General features: G+C 37.8%; 1 protein-coding gene across 1 annotated transcript in view; it reads left to right on the forward strand.

Moving 5' to 3' along the window:
- Window positions 1–26,405, forward strand: part of GPC6 (glypican 6) — a 774,375-nt gene that overhangs the window by 695,736 nt on the left and 52,234 nt on the right. Inside the window, exons 5-7 of the mRNA XM_054384418.1 lie at window positions 8,761–8,891; window positions 17,005–17,148; window positions 21,596–21,625. Of these exons, the coding sequence (XP_054240393.1) occupies window positions 8,761–8,891; window positions 17,005–17,148; window positions 21,596–21,625 (305 nt within the window). The remainder of the gene's footprint in view (window positions 1–8,760; window positions 8,892–17,004; window positions 17,149–21,595; window positions 21,626–26,405) is intronic.

The raw sequence follows: 26,405 nt of genomic DNA on the forward strand, positions 1-26,405 counted from the left end.
AGGGAGAATTAATACAATGCTTCCCTGGTCAGTGGCCTAGAAGCCTCAGCAAGATGCAGCCAGCCAGCAATCTTGCTATGAAAAATGCACTGCTTAAAAATTTTTTGCTCTCAGTTATAACAATTTTTTTCCCACTGTGAAAGCTTTAGTAGGAACAAATTTCTTCTTTTCTGACCAACACTGTCTGTGTGTTGTTATTAATATTTATGATGATTATAACAGATCAGGCAAGTGGCCCTGTGGAATTAGACTTAGATTTTTATATTGCTTTGACCTTCTCTAGACTGGCCGAACATTTTTACTCTTGATCTTCCAATCATTTAAAAGATCACGACACAGATAATTTAGAAGAATTAAGAAGCTCAGGTGTGAGATTTTACAACATTGCCTGACTCCTATTGATTAGTTCTGTTTCATGTCCATAATACAGTTAATGCAGCTAGGCAAACATACAGAAATTGCTCTCTCCTTTCAAGAGGAATGTCAAAACAATAAACAGATTAGTCTTACCAGATGTATTGATTTGTGACAACCCTGATATACGCAAATGTTTGGGATTCAAACATTTATCTAGGCAGGAAAAAAAAAAAACAACAGCATTTTTACTTGTATTTGCTACATTGGAGCTCGCTAGGAGAAAATGCTCTTAGGCATCTCAAAATTCTCTGTATAGTGGTAGGCTTTTAACCACAATAAGAAATCTGCAGCACATTTCCATATTAATCAATAAAATGAGAGGCAAAAATCAATTTTTTCTGTGCAACTGTGTGTGACACCTCTCTAAAAGCTGTACCATTGGGATGAATTCATGCCAGCAAATCTGGCCATAAGTTGGTTGTTTATTTATGGCAAGGAAAGGCAAAAAGTCAACTTAGTGACAAAGTAGCAGGAAAGATGTTACTCATAGGATATCTATTAAAAAATTTAACACTGGTATCTGGGCATACGTATTTCAGATCTCAACAGTAATTGTGGTTTTCCCCATAAAAATGGGCAAAAATTTGCTTTAATTCAGAAGAAAAAAGGCTGAATTTACCAAAGCAATAGAGAAGCATCCAGATGATCTCTGATAGTCATGGGGAAACTAAGGAATTTGCCACATACTCTTGGGATTACCAAGGTATCATTATTGCAACATTAAAAAATTCATAAAATGTGATCCTCTACCATGAACCTTAACATCTTCCCATGTCACTCACAGTTTTGCTGGCCTCTGTCACATCTTCCAGTAATTCATTTTCAAGATTATGAATGTTACTTTATGACTAGTATTATATTTGAAAGCTTACATTTATAACTTCTTCTGTAATTCAGTATCCAGAATCTTATTTCAGTTCATTATATTCATAAATATAAACATGTTTCTTCCCTAGTTATTCTCAATATTCAGTTTGGAAATTTTTGACAATTACTAAACTGATGTTATGGTATTACAAACTGAAAAGCTTAGTTTTGAGTGACAATAACCGTCTTGAAGCCTTTTATTGCCTAAAAACATGTTAGAATTTATCTCTTTTTTTCTTAAACTCATCACTTGATTCCATTTTACTGCTCAGTCATTCAGAATACTAAGGTTCCTCTCAGCTTTTCTGGGGCAATCTTCATCTTTATTCTCCTGAACAGTAACACCAATGTGCTGTTTCATCTCACTGTTTACCCCCATCACCAGATCTTTTATGAAAAGGTTACAACAGAAAAGTCTTAAGCAGCATCCTGTGGAGTCTTAAAAATTACTTTGGAGCAGAAGTTATCCCAGCATAAGCTTTCTACAATTGATTCAGACTGTAAATCTACCTTCTAGATAGCTAAAAAGAATCAAAGCCCAGCCACAGAATCACGGGAAAAGTCTAGGTTAGGAAGTGGCCTATGGAGAGCCTTTAGTGTCCAACTTTCAGTTGAAGGCAGGGCTTTAGATTAGGTTTCTCAGGATTCTGCAAAGCCAAACAGAAACCTATGTCCATTGTGCCTTGTCCTGCCACTCCACATCTGTGTGAAGACAATTTCTGCATCTTCTCTGTGCCTACCATTTAGGCACTGAAGACAGATGAGATTTCACTCCAGCCTGCTCTTTGAACCCAGCCTTTTTTTATTCTTCTCCAACCCTCTCATCATATAGGTGCCCATCCACTGGACAGCTATGATTTGCTGTCTTCAAGCATTTGAGGAGATCTCATCAAAGAAGAGTCAAAAAAATAACTCCAACCTGCACATATCTTGAAATAATTATTCACACCAGTCTGTGTCAATGTAAATGTAAAGACTGGACTGTAGCAGGTAGCAAACAGGTACTCATCAATGAGGGTTGTTATATATACTAACAACATTTTCTGCGACTGATGATGAAACTATTTGAACGTCTCTTGACATATAGAAAAAGCAATGAGACAAAGATTTTATAAAATCGTTGCATTTTTTAACTGACTTTCTGTCAAATATTCAGACATATTTTGTCAAACATTCAAACAGATTTTGTGTCAAACATTCGGATAGAATCCTCAATAACATTTGGCAATAACATTTGCTGAAAGTCCAATTCAGAAGAGCATCTTGCATTCAGCTCGCATACGGTAGTGAAAGAATAACAATAGTCGATAAAGACTACTTTTTTTTGCCTAGTCTTTGCTACTTTCTTTTGCATGAGTGAACAAAATTAAGATATAACCTCATAACAGTGCACCGAATTATTTGGAATTGCCCAAATTGCTATAGAGAAAGACAAAGAAGCAGCTTCATTTTAATATGATTTGTAAAAAAAAAAAAAAAGGAGAAATAATGTATGCTATGTGAAATGCTCCAAAAAAAATCTAGTGAGACTGCAGTCTCCCCTACAAAATTCATTTGCTGCTATCATCTGCAACAAGATGATAACTATGTGTCAGTACCTTCTTCATACGTGACAATACATGATAATAATAATAATAATGGTAAGTGATAATAAACTGATTTCTTTAGCTGCTCTACATAAAACAGACCATCAGAGGCAAAACTAGTAGAGTGTTAAAAAATTCTCCATCACTGGGTGTGGAAAACTTCAGCTTATTCATACTTTTGACAACTCTTTTTTTTTCCTTTTTTGAGGGAAGAGTAAATGACGCTGTCATCAATCAGGATATATCAGCCAAATAGCTGATGAAAGATATCAAAACAACACAGATAATAAATACCTAGACCTGATGATCTACACACATTTTTAAAGTTTGCCTTTTAATTAATTGGTAATTGACCTGGTAGGGACAATTATTGATTCCAGTCTTTCCTGAAAGAACTTATGATACTAGATTTAGACCTGACACAAGGAAGAATTTTTTAACAATGAGGATGGTGAAACACTGGAAGAGGTTGTCCAGTGGGGTGGTAGAAGCCTCATCTTTGGAAACATTCAAGGTCAGGCTGAGCAGGTCTCTGAGCAACCTGATCTAGTTGAATATATGCCTGCTCACTGTGTTGAGAATTGGACTAGATTACCTTTGAAGGACCCTTCCAACCTAAAACATTCTATGATTCGATGACTTTCTTTTAATTGTGTCAGCCTTTGAATCTCAGCCCTACAAGCACAAGCCAGAAAACTGTCAACCCTTCATAACTGTATGCTGTAAATACTAAGAGAGGTGAATAGCTAAGTACACCATAGAAGCAGCTTTGAAATGAGAGCTATCAGGTACATAATAACAGTAGAGGTTGTGAGCAGGCAAAAAAACAATGAAATGGAGTCTCCTACATCTTTGTTGTACTCTGAAAAGGTAGGCACCTTCGAGACTTCATTCTTCTTCACTGCTCCTTTGAAGAACTCCATGCTGTAGGAAGAGCTACAGAAATTATTGTCTCAGAAGGGCTGAAAGGGTGAATGGATCCCTGTCAGACTGACATGAAGTGTTACTAAGCTTTAGAAAGTATTTAAGACTGACTTGAGTTTTGTACAGGATCTGTCTTTTGCCTTGTCCACTGGCCATGTTTTCCAAAAAGACAGCTCTGCCACAAGACCTGGATAAGATTCTACCACTGTGACAGTTCACTAGGAGAATGCATGCAGACCTCTTTGTTCACACACAGACATCTTGAACTAGATGCCTTGAAACTGCAGCCTGAACCTCAAGACCCTTCAAACTCTGCACTCAGACCTAGACCCTTCATCAAGTGTCCAGTGCAGACGCTGAGTCTTTACAGCTGCTGATCTCAGTCCATCTCGAAGTTTGCTAGCAGGACATGATACACACACAGAGAATTTACTGCACACCCATACTATTATTCTCAACCAGAAAACAGTTAGGAAGAGAGTTAATAAGAATATAGGGCAGACTGCAGTGATCAGGGAATCAACAAGTTTGCTGATCAGCAGCGTTTCCACATGGATGGCCTCCTTCATGTCATTTTCTCTCCCTTTTCCCATGCTTGTTCTCCAGCTCACCTTAGTTTCTTTCTTTGCCCTTATTTTCTCCCATGCAAACAATCCACTCCAGGTACTTCTTCCCCATTTCTCTGTTTTGCTGTCTGAAATGCTGCCATTCTTCACAAAACTAGCGGTGATTTTTGGTCAGCTGCTTACTGTGTTGTTACCTCCAGGAAAATGGAAAACCTTACACCGTGTCCAGCAGTTTCTCATGCTTTGCTCACTTACCTAAATCTCAGGCAAGGGCAAGTCATTTATCTGCATATCTTAACAGATAAACTTAACTGGATAATGATAACTGAATATCCAAATAAGAAATATTGAGGATCCCTTTACACAGGTGGAAACATGAGTTTTAAGAAAAGTACATTCCTCTCAACAAAAAAAAAAAAGGAAGGAAAGAAAGAAAGAAAGAAAGAAAGAAAGAAAGAAAGAAAGAAAGAAAGAAAGAAAGAAAGAAAGAAAGAAAGAAAGAAAGAAAGAAAGAAAGAAAGAAAGAAAGAAAGAAAGAAAGAAAGAAAGAAAGAAAGAAAGAAAGAAGAAAGAGAGAGAGAAAGAGAGAAAGAAAGAGAGAAAGAGAGAAAGAAAGAGAAAGAAAGAAAGAAAGAAAGAAAGAAAGAAAGAAAGAAAGAAAGAAAGAAAGAAAGAAAGAAAGAAAGAAAGAAAGAGAAAGAAAGAGAAAGAAAGAAAGAAGGAAAAAAGAAAGAAGAAAAAAAAGAAGCAGGATGTAGAGAATTGTAATGTTGTTATGCCAATACCTGTGTAACTTAATGAGTCAGAAAACTTGTCAATTAAAGCCTCATCAGAAGAGAACCACAAAGCATTAGCATGGGAATAATGTCAAAAGGAGACAGTAAATCCTGAGAAAAACAGCACTTCTGGCATCATTCCTATGCCTTAATCTGATTTCCCAAGAAAATAATTCTTAGCACCTCATTGAATGTGAGGTGGAGTTTTACTTTCTTCTCATTGAATTTTCTTAGTAAATCATAATCTAGCAGTAAAAGTTTCGACAGAGTATTACCAGGATGTATTTCCACTGTCATTATATTTCTAAAAAGTCAACATGTACCCATATTTCACTTTTCCATTTTTGTTTTTCATTTTGTTTCATTAATTTGCCATCTAATGCTCTAAAGATTTTACGGCTACTATTTATATTTAGTGTCATGATGAAAAACTCACTGAGTTTTGCTACATGACATAGTAAAGACAACCCAAACTCCAATCTTCCCTTGCCCTTTGTCAGAAGGTTGGGAAGCTACCAAATGAGCACTGCTTTGCAGCCCAGCATATTAAGTTTTATCCTTTTCTAAAACCGGCATTGCCACTCTCAAGGTCACAATTAACTACAATACATTGCTTAGTTCATTTACAACTGATTAACCTCTCTTCTGCAATCCATGGATTTGTCCATAAACTAGTTGTTTGAACCTTCTCAAATAAAAACTGATCCTTGAATTATTTCAGAAGCAAATGTGTGAACGAACATTTCACAGTCCTTCATAAAGAATTTATATGGGAGTAGAAAAATATAGAAACATCCTGATATGAAATCTAAGATCTTCCTCCCTTCCCCCCGCCCCCCCCCCCCCCCCCCCCCCAAAACAAGATGTACCTTAAGATTTTTTGAAGGACATACAGTTTTGTATTTTACCTCTCTCTGTCTTCCTGAAGAAAAAAGGTTTTCAGAGACTTCATCCATAGATGCTTTTATGGATTTCCCTGGGGAAATCTCAGCCACTGCTGGAATCTCACTGATAATTTAAAAGTAGAAGAAAAACAAACTGTGCATGAAAGTAAAAACCGATGTCACAACCAAACTAATGCAGACCCAAAAAACACCTTCCCTTATCAGCTCCCTGTGTCTTCCCTTATCATCTCTCTGAGTCTTCCTTATCAGACCTTCTTCTTTGCAATTTCCTGGTGATAGAAAGGTGGTAAGAAAAAGGAAACACTAATTGTTTTTATTGGAACTTTGTATTTTAGTCTGGTTTGGGGGGGCTTTTACTCATCAGATGTACCATAAATCAGTGTCCTTGTCCCTGCTCCTTTTGTTTCAACCTGGGATTTACTAAGAAGTTTTCTGGAAACCTGCCCTAAAGGAAATGTAACAGAAACAGGAAGACACCACAACTGGTACCAAGTCAAAAAGATAGTGACTTGATGCAGTTCCTGAGAAACAGAGGTAGATTTTTGTCTATTTGTATCATTCTTCTGTCCATTATTTTGCCTGAAGCTGCTCAGGGTTCACAAAACATCATTGTATCTTGAAAATGACACGTGGCCTTCTGAATGTTTAAGTTATACAATGAAACACTTAGCTTGGTGATCCATTTTGTCCTGTGCTTCCCATTAAAATGGCACTTATAACATTTTTTTTAAATAAAAGTGAAGCAATTAAAGCTGTGCTTCTCACTGACTCACCGATCTTGCACTTTTCTGCCACGTAGCTGAGAATCCGCTTCAAGATTTAATTCAGAATTAATTCAGAGTGGTCAGGCATTGGAACAAGATTCTTAGAGAAGTGGGACAGTCACCATCCCTAAAGGTGTTCAAAATATTAGTAGACGTGGCTCCTCAGGACATGGCTTAGTACTCATGGTGGTGTTAGGTCAGTGGGTGGACTTGATGATCTTAGAGGGTTTTTCCAAACATAAAGATTCTATGATTCCATAAAAGACATTCTGAAAGTGTGAGGAAGAGAAAAACTTATACTAGTATACAACTGCAAACTTTCTTTTCATGTGGAAGAATTGCTAACTTATTGCAGCTAACTAATGTGCAAGCATGTTCATGTGTGTGTGTATACATATCTTTGTTTCCTCTATCAGAGCTACATACTTCTTTCAGAAAATTTTGCAGTGGAAAGAGTTAAAACTAAAGAATTTTAAAATAACATACAGCCAAAATAATACCTCTCTTTGAAACCAAATTCCTATCATCTCACTCTGTGTCACAGTTAGCAACAGGTGCTGTACACCCCACTCCAAATAACTGGCATTACACACTTGCCAACCTAGAAGTACTGTGAAATATTGAACCTGAATTTGGAAAAGTGCTTAGGTACTACATGACAAGTAATTTCAGTTTCAGTGGGATTTTTAGGCGTGCACTGACTGCATATAAACAACATATTGTAGCCCTCAGGTCAGATTGTGCGTGCCAGTCTGTGTCTCAGCTGCCAGAGTGAGATGCCAGGCTCCTTCCCATACACCCATGCACATGTGCTTCTGTGGGGAGGGACAAGATGGCCATGCAGGCTGGAAAAAAGCCCTGGGATTCTGCAGCCAAATGTGGAACTAACAACACTGCCATCAAGGCTACAAGATGCTCCATGGCTGCCATGCAACTTGTGCTTGCAATAGCAAAGCATGTGCAGAGTCTGTTTAGGAAGGCAGTCTGATTAGTACCTTTTGGATTCCAAGTCTAGGGCATAAAGAAGAGAGCATGTGAAGATTTTTGTTTGTCATGTTAGAATTGCAAGTGGCATCTGCTTACAGCTAATTAGATGCTGAAAATTTCAAATGCTAGCATATGAGGCAAGGATCAAATATGATGTTCAAAGGTAGAGTATAAATCCAGTTTATTGCACAGCTATTGCCACAGAAATTGTGATAAATCTGTGTCTGCGCGAAGACAAACATATGTGAACTATGGCAAAACCTTCTTCGCTGTTAATAATTTTTCCTCAGTTGCTTTTTTTGTACTTGTTAATGAATATGAAAATATAACATTATTTTGGAGAGCGGCTCTAACGCAATTGAAGGAAACAATTGTTCGTAAAATCCAAAGCATAGAAAGAATATAACTTTCAACGGTGTTCTGAAAATGTAGCAAGGCAAACATGGTTTATACCTATAAGCTATGGCAGAAATCCAATATTCATCTGCTGTTCACATTGCAAGAAAATGAGATCATTAAGGACAGAAAGAACAGCTGCTTTAATTATAATACTCTGATATATCATACCAAAGTTTTCATCACCTCATACAAACTCTAAGAAAATACTCCAGGGATTCATTTCTATCATCCTCCTTTTTCTCGTGAAGGAGACTACCTAAGAGCACTCCCGAGCACTGGCTGCCTCGAGTGGTGCAATGCTGTGTAAAAGCTTGATAATGCTATAGCAACTATTATTAATCTAACTTTTACAGTCTTTATTCCTCTTTCTGTGGTGGCAGCAGTAAGAGAAGACATTTTTGACAGCGGGGAAGCTGCCCTGCAGGCTTCACGGTCCTGCTGCCACACTTCCCCATGGATTCCTGCTCGAGAGCGCTTGGTACTCATGCCTCCAGCTGGCAGCACTGGTCTGCCTGAGGCATCTGAAGGTATCCCTCCTTTAAGGGAATGGCTGCTTTGTGTTTTAACAGATGCTATGCTTCTGGTAGCGGAGAGATTAGAGGGACCATTCAACATTGAATCAGTCATGGATCCTATTGATGTCAAGATTTCTGAAGCCATCATGAACATGCAAGAAAACAGCATGCAGGTGTCGGCAAAGGTACTGTGTGAGTCACACCTTCTCTATTGATGAATGTCACAAGCAGGAAGAAAAACATCTCCACCATTTTTCTGTCCAGAGTTTAAGAAATACTGCCCACTAGAAACTGCTTGTTTGACAGTTCATCAGACTGCCTTCCTCTAGTTAAACAAGCTTGAAGTTTTCAAAAAGGAGTGACAAGGAGAAAAGAGACCATTTAGTAAACTCCAAATTAATAGCTGAAAGAGATTTAAGGGAAACAGCAAGTGATGAAAATTAGCAGCAGCTCTGTAAGAAATACCCTGCAGAGTAAGCTTGGTAACTTCTGCTCGTGTCTCATCTATGATTCTCCATATTAACTTCCAAACACATTTTGATCTGTCTAGGTCTGACTGAAGTAAAATGTGTTTGAGGTGAATACACAAAATGTTCTGTTTAACCTCCTTTAATAGCCACTCCAGGGAAATATCATTACAGTGGACATTCTTTGATTACCAGACCTCAGTTTTGTCTGGATTCTGACATGAAGATAAATAGACTTAATGATACCAGCCTCCTCCTTTCCATTTTTAGTGTGTGTATATATACACAGTTGACCACCACCTCTGAACCTCACGTTAATAAGAGCCTTCAAATTCAGTAGCACATGCTGTTGAGCCAATAGTCAACAATTAATGGCTTTTCGTTAATACTCATCTGTGCACTGTGTCTCAAAATCTAAAGTCAACAGCTTGTCAGGTTCTCTGCATTAGGATTTTCTACCTCCCATTGATCTCCCAGTAGTTTGTCAGGTCCTGGTTGACTGCCATCCGAGCCAGTGAATTTCCATTGCTCAGAAGGAAGCTTCTGTAGCTGGGAAAAATGGGGGAGGGATGAAGGGCAGGAGGCTGAGGTTTATATTTTACCTGCCAACCCAAAATTAGATGCTTTTTATGGCTCCACTGCTGCAGGTTGCTAAGAATTTCCTTCTAGATGTTTTTTCCTTTCAAGCTACATGAAGTTACTCAGATTTTTAAAAGCAGTCTGCATCCTACACAACGGGGCTTTGTTCTGGCAGCAGCAGTCAACATTTAGCAGCCAAATTCTCCCAAATATTTGGGGAATTCAAGACCAGCTTCAGCAAACTCAGTCCTTAAAAAAAGGGGGGAAAATATCTTCACTGAAAACTCACCCAAGTCTCGGGTGCATTTGCTTTCCCTTTTTACTTTCTCAGTTCTCACAGCTTTTCCATTAGTCAGGAAGCTGCGTCCTCTGCCAAAGTCCAATTGTCATCTTGGCACAAGCTCATTCACAGCAGAGCAGACTGTTTCTCCTGTCCCTCAGAAATATTTTATTTGCTGTAAAGATTAATAAATCACAGTAATTTCATGTACAATGTAAAGTTTTTCTTCTAAGAGAAACCTTAGACAATATTTTTTTTTTAATCTTGAGAAACAGAAACCAGATTATATCAGGGAAATTTGTTTTATGGGATTTTTATAGAAAACAGAGCTGTCTATCCTTGAGCAGCCTTTGTATATTTCTGTGTAGAACATTATTGTCCTGAAATGTGATTTCTTTGGCTATATCCATTTTTTTTTTTCAAGTTCTACTGCATGGAAATGTTTTATTTTTAAAGAAAAGTCTCAGGAAAAGACTTTGGATTTAGTGCTGTGCATTCCTATGTCATATCAGATCTGTACAGATTATATATGAGCAGACACTGAATCAGTCATCTGTTGTCTAATTTTTCCTCTTATACATACTGACCACTTAGAGCTTCAGTGAAAATGACAGATACCTTGCTGGATGTAATGGGGTGCATGGAATGCAATTGCAGACCTAATGCAGTAGAAAAGCTACACTTGTCAATTATTCTGAGACACCACTCAGAAAGCTTCAGGCACGGTGTCAAAATCATGCTATTTTCTCTTTTTCCAAACATTTTCATATCTTGCATTTCTCTGTACCTGCTAAGAATGTGATGACTAGGAATCACAGCTATTTTTCCACAAGTCAGTTGGCACGTTTTTACAATGGGAGAAATGATGATGTGCTAATAATGTTATGCCCACATGCACCTAGATTATTCTTCACCACTGACAGAGAGCTTTTTCTATCTAAAAACCTTGTTCGTGCCTGGGAGGAGGCCCTGTGCTGAATTCAGTAGAATATGGGGCAATTTTGTATAATGTTGTTATGAAGAGATTCTTTCTCAAGGAATTTTCACTAATCTCATCCTCTTTGTGGCAGAAGAACCAGAGTTTATTTAATTCAAAATCCACCCCTCTCCTGTTATAAATATTTGCACAAAATCGACCTATTGTGAAAGTCATTCACATAAAATTGCACTATGGATTTGTCTTTTTATCATGAAATTGTATTTTCATTATACCAACTGCAATTATATATTTAAATTTATGTGAGAAAAATAGATGTTTGCTATAACACATTGACTGTGCGTATTCAGGGAAAATTATGATCAACAATGTATGCTTTCCAACGTTATAAGTGTATAAAAATGAGAATGAATGTTTTTATGTGAATGATGAAGTCCTCAATTTCAGACATGAGCATCAAAGTATACCCTGAACTTCCTAAGTTTCCGTTTTTGTGGTTTGGCCCTCCATTCTTCACTTATGTAGTATCAAAGCACTGGTTTGTCCAATATTGTTTTCCTATAAATATGCACCTCCTATTCTAGCAATATTCTTCTGAGAAATAGTCTTCATGGTTACAGTTGCATTAATAAATAAAAGGGGGACAGGCCTTAAGGACCAGTGCCTGATCTTGAGGACAAAGTATTACAGCCTGATTCATTTCAATACTGCTGAGCACTACCTTCTCTGGAGCTGATTCTTTCTGCCAAGAACAAGATGGAGCAGTCCAAGAAAAGGCCAGTGAGTTAACAATTAATCAGTACAGACAGTCAGGGCTTATTGCTTGAGGTCACACCTTGTCTTTCAGTTCCTCAGAAGACACAAGCCTTCTGTCTTCCACTCTTGATGGGTGCACATCAATATCAAGACAGAGAATTATAGAAATGCCACATGTACTTCTATCTTTGTACTTTCAACAAAGGGCACACAGACTCAGCTACTGCCCAGTACCTATGACTGCATAAAATGGAACATCCCTGTTCCTGAATCTTTCACTTTTCTTGTTCTTGTGCTGATTGTAGTTGATTCTTTTAGCACAGTTCACATTAACCAGGTACAAGCATTGTGTTAAAATCCTACAATTCATCCTGAGGCTGGAAATTATGTTTTCTTTACATTTCTCTGCAGTCTATATTCTGCACTGGTGGTCTAGGTCTGACCACAAATCTCTAGGCTCCATAGGCTGCTCACCTTGTGTGGCTCTCACATCCCTAAACAACAGCCACACAACGTCCTATTTTGCCTCAGGGAATGCCATATAGCTGACAGCTGCAGTGTCTGGAGATGCTTTTCAAACAGGAGCAATGGTCTGGAAAGTCAGACCCCAAGGCCTTTATGCTAGAGGTATCTACATGCCCTGAATCAGCCCCAAGTTTCCCTGCTCCAAAAAAAGGCAAGGACTGAAGATCATCAAAACCAGTTTCCATTGCTTCATCACAGCTACAGCCATTCTGACAGAGTACTTTCTGCAAACCAAACTACACGGAATGTAAAAACAGTGTCTGGGTCACCTGAGATGCCTCCCAAGACATTAGCACTTTATAAGAATGGTCTTTGCAATTTGGGTCTACCGCAGTGTACTCTGTACAGTGCACCCCAGGTGTACTCTGTAAGTCACCTCTGGTAGAAGTCAAGTTGCAAAAGATTACCTTGGATTTCTTCTGATAGTGTCTGAGATGTGTTATCTTCATCAGTGAAATCACCTTGTTATTTGCCAGTGACACCTCTTTGGTATTTGAACATTATGGTGCCAGACCCAATGCTCAGCAACAGCTTGATTATGCCTCAAGCAGAAGTTTCATATTCTGCATGTTGTTTCCTGTGTCTTATTTCATATCCAACACTTAGCCATAGCATAAATTTACCTTATTCTCTTTCTTCCTGAGGTAACTCAGGGAGTCATATTCAGAGAGTCATAACTCAAAAACACTCATTTCAGTCTTCAGTCTTGGCCAAAACTAATGTGTATGGAGCCTTCACAATCTTCCCATAAGGCTGTCAGTACCATTACCTTTGATTCTTGCTTCAAGTCAAAAAGTACATCCTACATATGTTCATTTTAACAATATGAATGTTTACTAGTTGACATCTGCAGAGGTTGCTCATTTAAAAGAAGTGAAGAGAAACTTGAAAAACAGCAGAAAAGATGTTATGCATTTTTCTTCCAAACGGAAAAAAATTCCTAATCTGGTTGCATCAGCATAATTGTGTCTTCATTGCTATTCAAAACACAGCATACTGGATTGTTTTCTGAATTTAAGAGTCTGGTTCTATACAGACATGTTTTGCTGCTCTACATGTCATTTGGCTGCCACGTCAAGATTTTTCCACTTTCATAAAGGCTAACCCAAAACTGAGTCTCCCCTTACTAAATGTTAAATCTGCTTTTATCTGAGCTCATGGATCTGAGTTCATTTTAACCTATAGATATATGTTTCTTTTTGGCAATTACTTCTGCTAAAAGGATGAATGAGCTCCATGACATAGCAAACTACCTATGCATTATTTATAAGGAGGAAATCTTCATAAAACTACATCCAAGGTTTTTCTTAAAATAGCCTCCGAGTTTCATATTAACCAAACCTCTTCATTTATCTGTGTCCTTTACAGAGCTCTGTGCAGGAAAAAATATAATGGCATTTCAGAAAAAAAAAAATCAATGCTATTCTATCTGTAGATGAGAGAGTCAGTGGAGCAGAGTCATACAGAGACACTCAATAGGAAACACCAAGAACTAGCACATATCTAAATAGCAATATGACTGGAGGCATCACAGAAAACAAACTCTTTCTGCTGGGATCCAAAATTTTGAGTTCTCCTGGGAAAATGACTATTTTTATACTATCTATATCCTAGTCCTGAAGTAGATGTCTGCATTTAGTCAGCTCAATAGATGTTGTTCAGTCTGGAGAAAAGGAGGCTGATGGGAGACCTTATTGAAAGGAGGTTGTAGTGAGGTGGATGTTGGTCTCTTCTCCCTAGTCACAAGTGGTAGAACGAGAGGAAATGGCCTCAAGTTACACCAAGGGAGGTTTAAATGGGATATTAGAAGAAATTTCTACACTGAAAGGGTTATCAAATACTGAAACAAGTTCCCCAGGGAGGTAGTTGAACGTCATCTGTGGAGGTGTTTAAAAGATGAATAGATGTGGTGCTAAGGGGCATGATTTAGCATCAGGCTTGGTAGAGTTAGATATTTGTTGGACTCAATGATCTTAAAAGTCTTCTCCTACCAAAATGATTCTATGATTCTATGTAATACTTCACCAGCTCTATTGACTTACCTCATGGCTTGGTCATACCCCTGACCACAGAGGTCTGGTACTCTTTGTGGCTCCCTAGGATAACCCATTTCAGCTTTAGCTGCAGTTCAGTGGAGAACTGTCTTGTATTAAGACAGTCTTAACAGATGTCTCAGATACCCCAGGCCATCACAAACTGTCATACATGCTGATTTAAGAGCAAATGAAGGGAGCTTAGTTTAAATATAGACAACTACAGGCACACACATAAATTCACATTCCTTAATTTCAAATGGAATCCCTTCTCTAAACTCAGATGCAATAGATTGCACCAATTGTATATAAAATGCAATTTGTTAAAAGAGTGGATTTATGCTGCAAATTCACAGCATGTGTATTGAAAAGTCCAAATATTTTCTCAGAAATTATTCAGTGTCTCTCAGTAGCATTGTGAAGAAAGTGTTTCATGTGCTGCTTCTTAGGAAGTGCTTGTTAATCTCAGATATCACCTTCCCATTTTCTGTTCTGTCAGTTAATGCTTCAATACAAACTAGGAAATGTCTCTTTTGCACTCAAAATTTAGTTGCTGAATATTGTATCCTTACTGCATTTCTGCCAAGCCATTTCAGATGCAAATTATTTCTTCTGTGATGTAAAAAGTGCTATGTAATTTCCATCTCTGTTATTGTCTGGCTGTATGTAGATTTGTTCATATAAAACTACTTGCTATAACTCTTTGCCTGAAACTAAATGCCACAAAGACAATGTTGGGTTCTTTCAATATGTCATAAGAAAGATGAAATACACATTGTGTAGAGTCACAGTTCCTCAGCATGGTAAAAAACATGTAGTCTAACAGTCACACACTGGAATTTAAGGAGAAGACTCAGTGCTCTCACTTTCCCCTGAGAATCAGGTTGCATTGTTTTGGATACTTGTCACTTGTGTTTGTAAGCAAATACCTGATTGCTTAACTGGCTAGATGGGATTTCAGAGATATCTAAATAAAACAGTTATGGTTTTGGCACATAAGATCTCTTCAGTCAGAAGAAATATAAGTAAACTTTTGAAAGTATAACTGATGCCCCCAACATATACATTTGGCCCTTTCAAACATGCAGTATCATACACAATCATGTATAAATCCTAAATACTAGTTTTAGTTGAATTTTCTTCAGAGAGGAAAAATAACATTCTTTCCTACTGAGAAATTTAGAACATTGCAAGATAAAAATCATCTTTCCTGGTTGATTAAATGGATTTATCGTCCAACAGTCCTCATGACCAGAGAGGTGAGAAACTCTTTTAAAAATCTTACAGATATTCTCAAATCAGACCAAGCAGTATTCCACTCATAAATTAAAAATCCCAATGGCCATACAACAGCTGACTTGCTAGAGTTCGAGCAAAGACAAACCTGATGATTGGACATAAATTTAGTATGAATCAGTTTCTTTCAGCAATTTTTGAATCATTTGGGACCTCTATATTAACACAGGAAAACCTAACTAGGAGTCAATTGTAATGTATCCTGAAGGCAAAAAAAGTCATACCATCCATAGCTGCTTCAGGACAGAACCACTCAAGGCAAAAAATCTAAAACTCAAAAAGCGAAACATGAGTCTTCCTGATCACTAGGTCACTACATAGCTTCTGAGCTTGTCGTCTTATTTGCCACACAGAAACAAGTAATCTAGTCCTACAAACAAAACACAGGACTTGCATAGGAGTTTTCACCTCTACAAAGCTCATTCAGACAGGTCTGGCATTAGGATTTTATAAAGTATATCTTACTGTTTATTCTGACATTTAAGGGGGCGATTTTTTTCTTTTGAACAAAAGCAAAATGTTGAAACAGCCAAAATACATACAAAAAAAAACCACAATTCCAAAAATGTTGGCATGAAGGCAAACACTAAGATCCTACTTTATGAGAGCACTTGAAAACTTTAATATCAGGAATATTCTACCTTTCAGCCAACCAACTTTTTGAGAATCCCTCTGGAATATATGTTCAATACCCAGTAGTTTTAAGTGTCCTTTGTCATTTAGCCTGCACTAGATACATGCCACTGATTTTTTTTCCTCCCACATGGAAGTATATGAAAAATTTCATAACACTGAACACTATTTTTTATACCTAGAAAGCAAATATAGTAGCAGAAAATATTTCTTATTCACTCCATATGTCCACTCCATATGCCTCACCCCTCTCCTATGGAGAGACTGGTAAGGAATTAGAAAGTTATTCAGTTATAGGACTATTTCATCACTGACCTTTTCTCTGAGACTGCAAACAAAATTGCCAGGTAGGAAGAGCTGTAGGTAAGGATTATGAAGGAGCTGTGATTCTGGGTAAATGCCACGTTTTAACAAAAGCAAAGAAAAAAAATTATCAACTAATTTCCACCACAAAGGACTACCTTTTGCTCATTCCTCTTCTTGGAAAGTCAACAATTAAAATGCTTTCAGATTTTAACTTCTTACTATAATCATCTTCCTAAATTAAGGGAGTTTTAAGGCCCCTATATGTTTTTATACTTTTGTGGAGTAATTAATCATGCTTAATTATTAACCTGAGTTTGAATATCAGGCAAGTGCTCAACTCACTATTATCAAAATGTCAATCAAAGTTGGTTTCAAATATATGAAAAAAAAAGAATAAAGAGAATATAAAATACCAGGGTTTTTTGTTTGGTTGGTTGGTTTGGGTTTTTTTGTTTTTTCTCATAAAACCTGCAATGTCTTTTTCAGGTTTTCCAAGGATGTGGCCAACCTAAACCAGCACCTGCCCTGAGATCTTCCCGTTCTGTCCCTGATAACTTCAATACCCGCTTTAAACCATATAACCCAGAGGAGCGACCTACAACTGCTGCTGGCACAAGTTTGGATAGGCTGGTAAGGCAAACTTATTCCATTCTTTAATTAGCAGAAATGGCTTGGTAATATAGAGTGGTAATCTCATTACATTTTGGGGGTTTTTTAACTATTTTGTAATCACTCTATATAGTTTCTATGCCAGCTGTTCCCACATTCAGTAAACCTTTCTTTCTTCACTGGAAATGGTACAGAACTGCGTTTTAGGAGAACAGACTCAATTTGTATGTATTAGAAATGTTAGAACTGAATATGCTCTTTCCTGGAAGACAAAACCCAGATAAGCCACAGCAGGCACTTTGCAGTATAAACTTTCATTTAAAAGTGGTCTACAGCAATATTTTTATTTTTTTTAACTTTAAAACAAAACTTTATTTCAAAAATGCTTTTATGCATTAAGGCATTTTTTCAGCTGGTTCTTTAACATATAGAATTGAAAAGCCACATTAAGTTTTTCCACTGCTTTAGTTAATTATAAAATGACTGCTATTTTATTTTCATTAATATAAAAACTGACTTTTATCAGCTAAATATTCAGTAATCATTAATCTTGCTTTCTTTATTCAATCATGTTGAAAACAAGACTTAACATAAGATTATTTTCTTTATTTCCAGTCATTGCATTCACATTTCAGACTTTGATGTCACTGCTATTTATACATCTATAGATTTATAGCAGGCTAATTATTATAGGCATTAATACTGTTTCAGCAATCATCTCAAGGCAAAGCCAATGAGCAAAATTAAGGAGTTGTAAAGCACCTGGATCAAAACAGACTGCATTGCATACTGTCTGCTTGCCAAGCTTATTGATGAACATTTGCACGATATTTGGTCTGTCTTGTTGACGACAGTTGTGCTCAAGGCCGTAGCAAGAACAAGGGGAGAGGAGTGACCACCCAAAAACAGCCGCCATTAATTAGGGATGTGAGGTTTTGGTGAGCTGCACTCCTGCTGGGTGCCAGGCAAGGCCTAGCTGCATTAGAGCACCAAAATATCTTTCTATGGTTGTGATCACGAGCCTAAGACATCTAGAGGTTTCTCTGTTAGGCAGCTTAAATCACTGAGCAGAAACTCAAAATATACTAATTCAGATAAGGACCTGGGTATCTTCTTGACATCATCATCCTTCATCAAATTCCTTTGACAGTCACAGTAGTCTTCTAGTCACCAAGTCTTTCCAATCACTTCTGTCTATCCTGTATTCTATCTACTGCATTCTGTCAAACTTCGTATCAACTGAGTTGCAAAATAACATGACATTTCTAGTCAAGACATGTGATTACCCTCTAGCAAAAAGCAACATTTGTTATTTCTCTGCTCTTCTGGAAACAGTGAAGCCCTGGTATCCTAACAGGAGAAGCAGAAAATATGTTTACCTCCCTTGTAGACAGGTTTTCAACCACAGCAAGTTCATAAGCTAGTGTAACATCTCAGGCTAAAAATCTAGCTGGCAATATTCAAGCCATATTTGATGGGATCTTAAATTTACCATTTCACTTCAGATTCAGAGTACCAGCCCCTGTGTATTACTCAGTGCAGAGGCCTGGATCTTAATCTAGGACTAGCGAAGGTCACCAAAGCCTGTAGGTTTCATTCGTGCTCTGTCAAAGATAAAGGTCGCAAACAGAGCAAGTGAGTAAGAACATAAAATGGAAGGCTGACAGCACAATTCAGATTAGATTAGTTTTATAAGAACAAGTTAAGCATTTTTGTAATGAAAAAAGACATAAGGAGAATGCTTCTAAACACATTGATATCCTTTCTAAACTAAAAATTTTAAACCACAGTTCTGAGCAGCATCCTGAATACCACAGAGTTGTCACATGCTCCAGCCTTCTAAGGCTGTAACTAATGAAAATTGCCAGTGCAGACAATCCATTATAACTCTTAATCACTTTGAAAGGGGAGCTTGTATCCATATGATTTAACTAGGTTTGTTTGTGCATTATTTCAGGAAAAAAGCATTAAAAAAACAAAGGTCTTAACATTGCTGCTCTCACCTTAAAAAGTATTTAATCCAAACATGTTTGTTTTTCCTGCTGGTGATATTTTGAAAAATAACTGTTTATAGTCATAGTGATGACTGTAGGTATCAAATACATCTCCAAACGGCAGTCATGCATGTGTTACTGTCTTTTTTGCTGAGACTAACGGTCCCTCCAGTTAGAGATGGCCACTGACCTCAGTGGAGTGAGGAAAGGCTGTTTATGTGGATTAGAGCAGAAGGTCTTGTTTCAGAGCTGTAATCCCTTATCAGCACTTGGTAAAGGTCACTGCCTGCTACTCACACCAGCTAGGGTAATTTTATCCAAAAGGATATAAATGCAGCACTCCTGCCCCACAGGAACACCATTCAACCTGCCTACTTTGGATCCTTAGCATTTAATGTGCTGAATCATTCTCTGAATCATGTATCTCACTTCATTAGCTGTAGACAGAGCATGGAGGGCCAGCTTCATGCAGATGCTCCAAACCCTTGCATTGCCAGCAGGACTTAAGGACCAGAACTTTCCCAATCTGCACACTGACCATTTTCTATTACTTGCTCAATACAAACATACAGCAATATCACTATTTTGATAGTAGTGTCAAACAGTTAAAACCTCTTTTGATTATACAGATATAAGAAACAAATCTTTCCTTGTAAGTCAGCTGACTGTTCAGTGTTACATTAATGCTTTTAGAAGTCTGTTCTGGAGTTTGTATTCATAAAACACTGTCAGACCACTTTAAACTGTCATCACAAAGTCCAAATGTGCAGCAACATAAACCTCAAAAGAAGAGACAAACAAGTCTGCTTTCATCTGTCTTTTGACATAATGTCCTCAGAAGAATCCAAATTTAGAAAATATTTCCTCTGCATCTCAACGTTAGACAAACATGTAGCATATCAGAACCAGTTGTGGGGGTTTTTAACTCCTGTTCATATCCCCATTTATAAGCTTTATTCAGTTGAGCATATTTTTTCAGGCGTGTTGCACAAAGCAGCCCTCAAAAGAAACCTACACTGAAATCATTGAGCACTGAGCCCATCTGAGATATTGCTCCTTGCCTGAACTTGTGTTATTAATCCAGCCATTCCATTCCAAGAGGAGGGAAAGCAGTTTTCTGCTGTTATTGTCATAGCTGTAACCAGTTATGCTTAATAAATAAGAAATATATCAAAATAATTGCGAGAAACGTGAAGGAAAAAGAAAAAAACATATCCCCCCAATGCATTGATATGATTGGTTTAAAATGTGTCAGATGTTTTCAGGAAGTTACGTAGAGCTCGAGAGAGTCATCCAAGCATGTATGTAAAGCACCACCTAAGACACCCTGGATCATCTGAATCATGGCCTCAGCAGATATGGCACTGCACTAGAGGAGACCAGTATACTTCTGGAGCAGCAATGGGGAGCTGGCTTGAATATGCTGCAGCACCTCAAGCAATTCAAGATATCTCTGCTCAGGCAATTGAATCAGATCTTCACAGCATAGGGCCTAAAAATCAGGCTCTTTCTGAAGTAAATAGAGACATGGTTTTGGAGAGTGATTAACTCCATCTGTCACAGACACCTCTCGTACATTGGGGAACGAAAGGCTCAGCTGAGATACCTACATGTAGATATGTAGCACTGAGATGCCTCAAAGTATTTATGACATCTAACTAAGGTGACACGTCAGACAGTAATTTGGGATGCTCCCCTATACAACTGGCAGTCGAAATCCAGGTAAAACAGCCCAGAGAATGCTACTAAGTGTCAGCCAAGCAAGAGAACAGAACTGGGACTTGGCTGCTCTCTGTAGGTCCCTCTGATTGGAACTCAGATACATAAACATAGTCACTAAATGCTAATTGAGATGCCTATGGTCTTCAAGATGTCAAAATGTAAAAGCACAGTTACAGAATTGACTGGAAGATGGAATACCTCAGAGCTACTAAAATCATTTTCTATGTCTATATTTAGGTAACTGAATTCTACTCTATTTCTCTACTGACTGTTGCAGCAGAACCTAGAACCAGTTATCTAGATTTCAAATCAAGATGGCTGTAGTTTTTACTGTTAATGGAAAGAAGTAAAGGTCTTCATTCAGTTATCTAGTGTAGGCTTAGGAAACTGAAATGAGGTCAAATACTTCTAAAGCACGATTGATCTCATCCTAAAGTATGCATTTAAACAGCTCAGAGAAATCATTCCATATCTCTCTACTACAAAGTGCCAAAAAGTGACAGCTTTAGTCTAGGCATATAGCAATTACACTTGAAGTTCAGAGAAATTAATACTGTCAGAAATTAAATATTTTTAACCTCTGAGCTCAGCTGCTTCTGTAGAACATGAATGATTAAGATTTCTCATTTAAAATCAACTGACTATAAAGACTCGTTATCTTCTCTGTAGTTGCCTGTTTGGTATAACCTGTGGTTTATTTTGTTTTGTTTTGTTTTTCTGTTCCCTGAATTTGTTTCCCTCTTGCTACCCAGAGGACTATCTGGAGGACAATGCAACATGGTGTAAGCTTTGGTATTCTTATTCTTCACCTTCATTCCCATTTGTTTTTGCAATATTTGGCAAAACAAGTTCTTTAAGTTTCATCTTCACCGTTGTTACTTTGCGCATGTCTTGTAGGCTAAAATGCTAGCAGTTCTTTCTGTACCTTTGCGTTCCTAATTTGTACCTAATTTAATCCTGTTCAGTTCCCAGAGATGCTGGTTCTTTCCAGTACTTTTCTGCCACTTCAAAGATGATGCCTCACCCCAAGAAAGACCATATGTATTCCCTCAGTGAGCTAAAAGCTGGTGTAAGTGTCCCCATGGTAGCAGACCCCACATGTGCATGTGTAGAAATGCAGACACTGGCTGCATTCAACTCCAAGTCCCATGTCTTGAGATAGCACTAGAGCAATGGAAACAAGTCCTCAGGCTGTGCTCTCTCCCTAGAATTGTCCATTTCTTGCTGTCCAGCAGAGAAACCATTGGGCTTCTCTGTGGGAGTAGATTCTCTTATGTTTTCCAGCTTCATAAGCTCTTGTGAATGTTAAAGGTCCCTGTTTTCAGTCAGAAAGCCTCCTCGGCAGAATTCAGCACAGCTGAAGGGGAAGGCAGGAACAAAGCACCATGCAGATATGCACCCTCTCGCTTGTGAAGTACCTCAAAGCACTTAGCATGGACTATTATATCCTGCTTCTTAGCAGAACTAATTAGTCTACAGAGAGCAGCATGCTGATCTAGCCATACTACCTCCTGCATTTGAGCTGCCTCAAGTACCTCTGTATCCACCACATCATGGTAGAGCACAGTGACACCTTAATTCACCTGAAATTTCTCCTGAGAACATACTGCAGCCTGACCTGGCTGGGCGTGTATGAAATAATTTCACATTTTCTTTCAGGAGGACATGGAAGCTTTCTTGATTTTCCACAAGGGAGCTGATGCACTATTAACCATATAATACATAATGCACATGCATACTATGGAGACAGGCAACTGGGAAATTGGCCATAGCATTTTGCAAGTGATTTACATTCAAGTACAGTATAGTGGCTGCATAGATAAGTGGATGAGCATGCACCCAGTCTGAAAAAGAAAACCTTTCATGCTCTTTACCTTGGGGAGGGGAATATATTGTGTTGTATTTTGTAGGAACACATTGTGGTTTATATTCTCTTCTGCTTTTCTTTAAATAATAGTAAATAAAGTCCTCATTTCCAGGAGCAAAATACCCTGAAAGATTTTTTTTTTTTTTAGGAATAAAGTGATACATATTTTAAGTGTCCATTCAGTCATATTTTTACATATTTAGATATTTCAAGATATTTATATATTGGTTTAGATATTAGATATTTGTTACCCCCCACCCCCCCAAAAAAAAAATCAGTAGTAACCTAACAAATCTGTTGTGAACAGTTATGTCCCAGGCCTTGAAAACTACATGGGGGGGGAATAAAAGGAAAAAAATATTAGCCCGCTATTAAAGACAAAAATCAAAGGAGCAGCATGCTGGGAAGGCACTGACCTGAATTTCCCAGGGAATCCTCTAGGGCACACCTGAAAGTGGAGTTTATGTTTCAGTTTTGTTAGCATCCATTTAGTCCAGAGTCTAGAAATGTTAAATGTACACAGTGATAGCACAGTTTCCCAAAGACAGAATATTTATTCTCAACACTTTGTTTCTCAAAGGGACCTGGAATAAAATCCAGTAGGTATAAAACTTGGAGGGTTTAAAATACTGAGTTTAATTTTTCAAACACCTTCAGCATACAAGGGCCATAGGCCTGTAAAAGACTTCATATCTCAGGAGGTTTGGTCACACTCTTAGGCTCATGCAGGTGTTTTAGAAGCCCACTGACTGCCCACAGGCTACTCCCCTCACAACGCTTAGATGCTGTGCTGTTGGATGTGCCATTTCACTTTGTGTGATGTTAATCAGCAGATAACTCCTGCAAAACACAAGGTGTACAGCTTCTCCAGCTTTAGGTTTTGCATGTTTAAACAGATTCCTGTTTCTTATTAGCTGTCTGGACAAAATACGTGCAGTGAATAAATATATTCTACAACATCTGTCGTGGTCATTCGATGTCAGATTTAGGATTTCATTGGTTCTCCAAAAATAAGTGTTTGCTTCATGTCAAGTTTTGTTTATTCTCAGTGTCTGTGGCACAGCAGCATCTAAGTAAGTTTAGGTCTGTGCCATCACTTTTTTCCCTCATGGTTTATACCAGCTTCGGTTGGCAAAGGCAGATGAATGATGGCGGCTGTCAGAACCCTCCTGGGAGACCTGTCAGAGTCCTGTTTATAAAAACAGTGATATTATTCCATCCCCCAGCTGAATGGTTCTGCATGCTGCTGTATCTGATGCATTGCATTCCTAATGTGCATGAGGCAGTTACTAAGAAAGAGCTTTATCATAGTGATTGCCTCTGTCTTCAGGTGGAATGGGTCTGCCTGCTATTCAGACCCTGCTTCTTAAGAGCAAGGACAAACTGTATTCCAGCTGCAACAGGAAAGACATGTCTCTACCTTAATTGTCATGATTACCTTGATTACTGTGCAACATCTGCCTTGCCTGAAGAGTATGTGTTGTCTTATTGAACACAGTGCCTGCTTGGGTATCTTCTAAAAATGTACTTGTCAACGCTAGTTGAACTTCCTTTTAACTGATGGGTGTGAAGACCAACTAAGATTCATCATCTCATTTCCAGGAAAGTCTTAAATGGATTAATGATATTATGAATCCCTATTACAGAGATGGAGAATACAAAACCTGTAGGAATAATCATCCACTCCTGATTACATTGAGAAATCATGTGATTCATGATCTTGACTATTGGGTAAAGAAAAGCAAGATATATAGGCTTAAAGTTTGCATGTCTGTGACATATCAAAGATTTTTCCCCCTAGCTTTTCATGCTTCTGATGTTGCTATCAAAATCTGAGTTATCATCTCATTCCCTCACCAATTAGTAGAGAGAATTAGGCACCTCCAGACCTTGCTTAAGATAGTAATTTGGAGATGCCAAAAATCTGAATTACCCATTGCTCCCCACTGATTATAGACAGAGTATGGGTGATTAGCTCTGATATTCCATTTGTAATGTCTAAATGTAACGGCAGTGTTGGGCTTTGAAATTAGGCTCTATGAATCAAATGTGAGCAAAAGAGATTTTGGTCCAATCATATTCCTAATCACACTCATTGTCATGGTATCATCAAGTAGAGGGAAGGCTAGTCTCCAAAACAAACAAACAAACAAACAAAAAATAGTTATTAAGAAGATGCACAAGTTTCAATCAGTGGTAATTCACCCTTGTAAGTCTGGATTAAAGTGTGCTTTCTTTCGTGTGATGTTTTAGCCTCTATTCAATAAAGACTAGGGTTGTTTTTTCCAGTATAGAAAGTTTGTATTATCAGCCTCTGGAAGATTAATGTAAGCAGAAAATACATCAGCATTGCTCTTTCAGCTGAAAGATACATCACATTTCATTTCACCTGTCTGTGCATGAATCTGTGCAGAAGGAAAACTTAATTCTTAATGTTCTTGTTAATGCTAAAGAAAGTGACTATATAAACATCCTCTGCTCTTTAACTGTTTGACACGATATTAGAAGAAAAAAAATATGTTTTTAAAATTGGTAGCAGGGTTTGTGTTCCTGCTTGCAGTGCATAAACCATGCTTTTTTAGATGCTTCCAAGTAACAATGACAGTAACAATGATGACTGTCTGCCTGAAAGGTGGTACACTGTGATGAATTCTTGCATTGTTAATATGACTACAACCAACAAGTCCTAAGTTTCCAGGAAAAAAATGGATTTTGTAATATATCACCAGTTCAATTACCACTAGAAAATTAGAAGGTCCTTTGGTGCAAGTGGCTACAGACCATAAAATGTCTTTTCAGCATTGAAGTTATTTGTGCACAAGCGTGGATACCAACAGAGACATTAAGCTTTGGTAATTTCTGAATTAATTGCAAGTAGTGATTCTCACTCCAAAGAAATATAGGTGTTATACTTTACTGGCAATTAGTTTTCTCCAGCCTATTGCAGCTATTTTTATTTTGCAAGACTGCAGCACACAGGTATATTGTGAACTCCTAACAGGAGTGTTCAATGCTAGAGTCCACTTATAACAAATAGTAGGTTACAGCAGACTGAAAACTGATTTCCCAAGCCAAACATCTCATATATTTTTCTTTGGTTGTAACAGACAGAAATTGACATTTTATGGACTTTTATGTGTATCACCAGTGGTTAGATGGGAGGTAAAATACAAAGACTGAAAAGGATTGCCTTCATACAAATCGTGACCTTTTTGTGAACTTTCTTCAGTCAAAACCAAATATTCTACATTAGGAAGGATTTCTTATATTTTCCACCTGCTTTTATATCCCATCCACCAATCATACCAACACATGAATCTAGGTTACTGGGATAGCAATATGGGATGTTTCTATAACAGCAAAGCTTTAGCGGCTGGTTACAGATACTCATTGACAGGAAAACCAAAACATTTAATAATACTGGGGAGGAGGAAAGGAAAAGATTTATTATATCTAATGTTATCCATCACCAGCTAAGAATAAGTCTAAGTCTCTGTATACATAGGCAGACCCAACAGCACTCTTTGGATCCTATGTCTTGGCTGTAGGCCCTAGCCACTCCAGATACTTAGTCATTGTGGAATACCTGCAAAATGATACCAGAAAATATCTGAAATATCAGAAATGGTGTGGCTAGCAGGACTAGGGAAGCGATTTTCCCCCTGTACTTGGCACTGGTGAGATCATACCTCAAA

The sequence above is a fragment of the Indicator indicator genome, chromosome 1, assembly GCF_027791375.1.
Source record: "Indicator indicator isolate 239-I01 chromosome 1, UM_Iind_1.1, whole genome shotgun sequence".
In the NCBI taxonomy this organism is placed as follows: Eukaryota; Metazoa; Chordata; class Aves; order Piciformes; family Indicatoridae; genus Indicator; species Indicator indicator.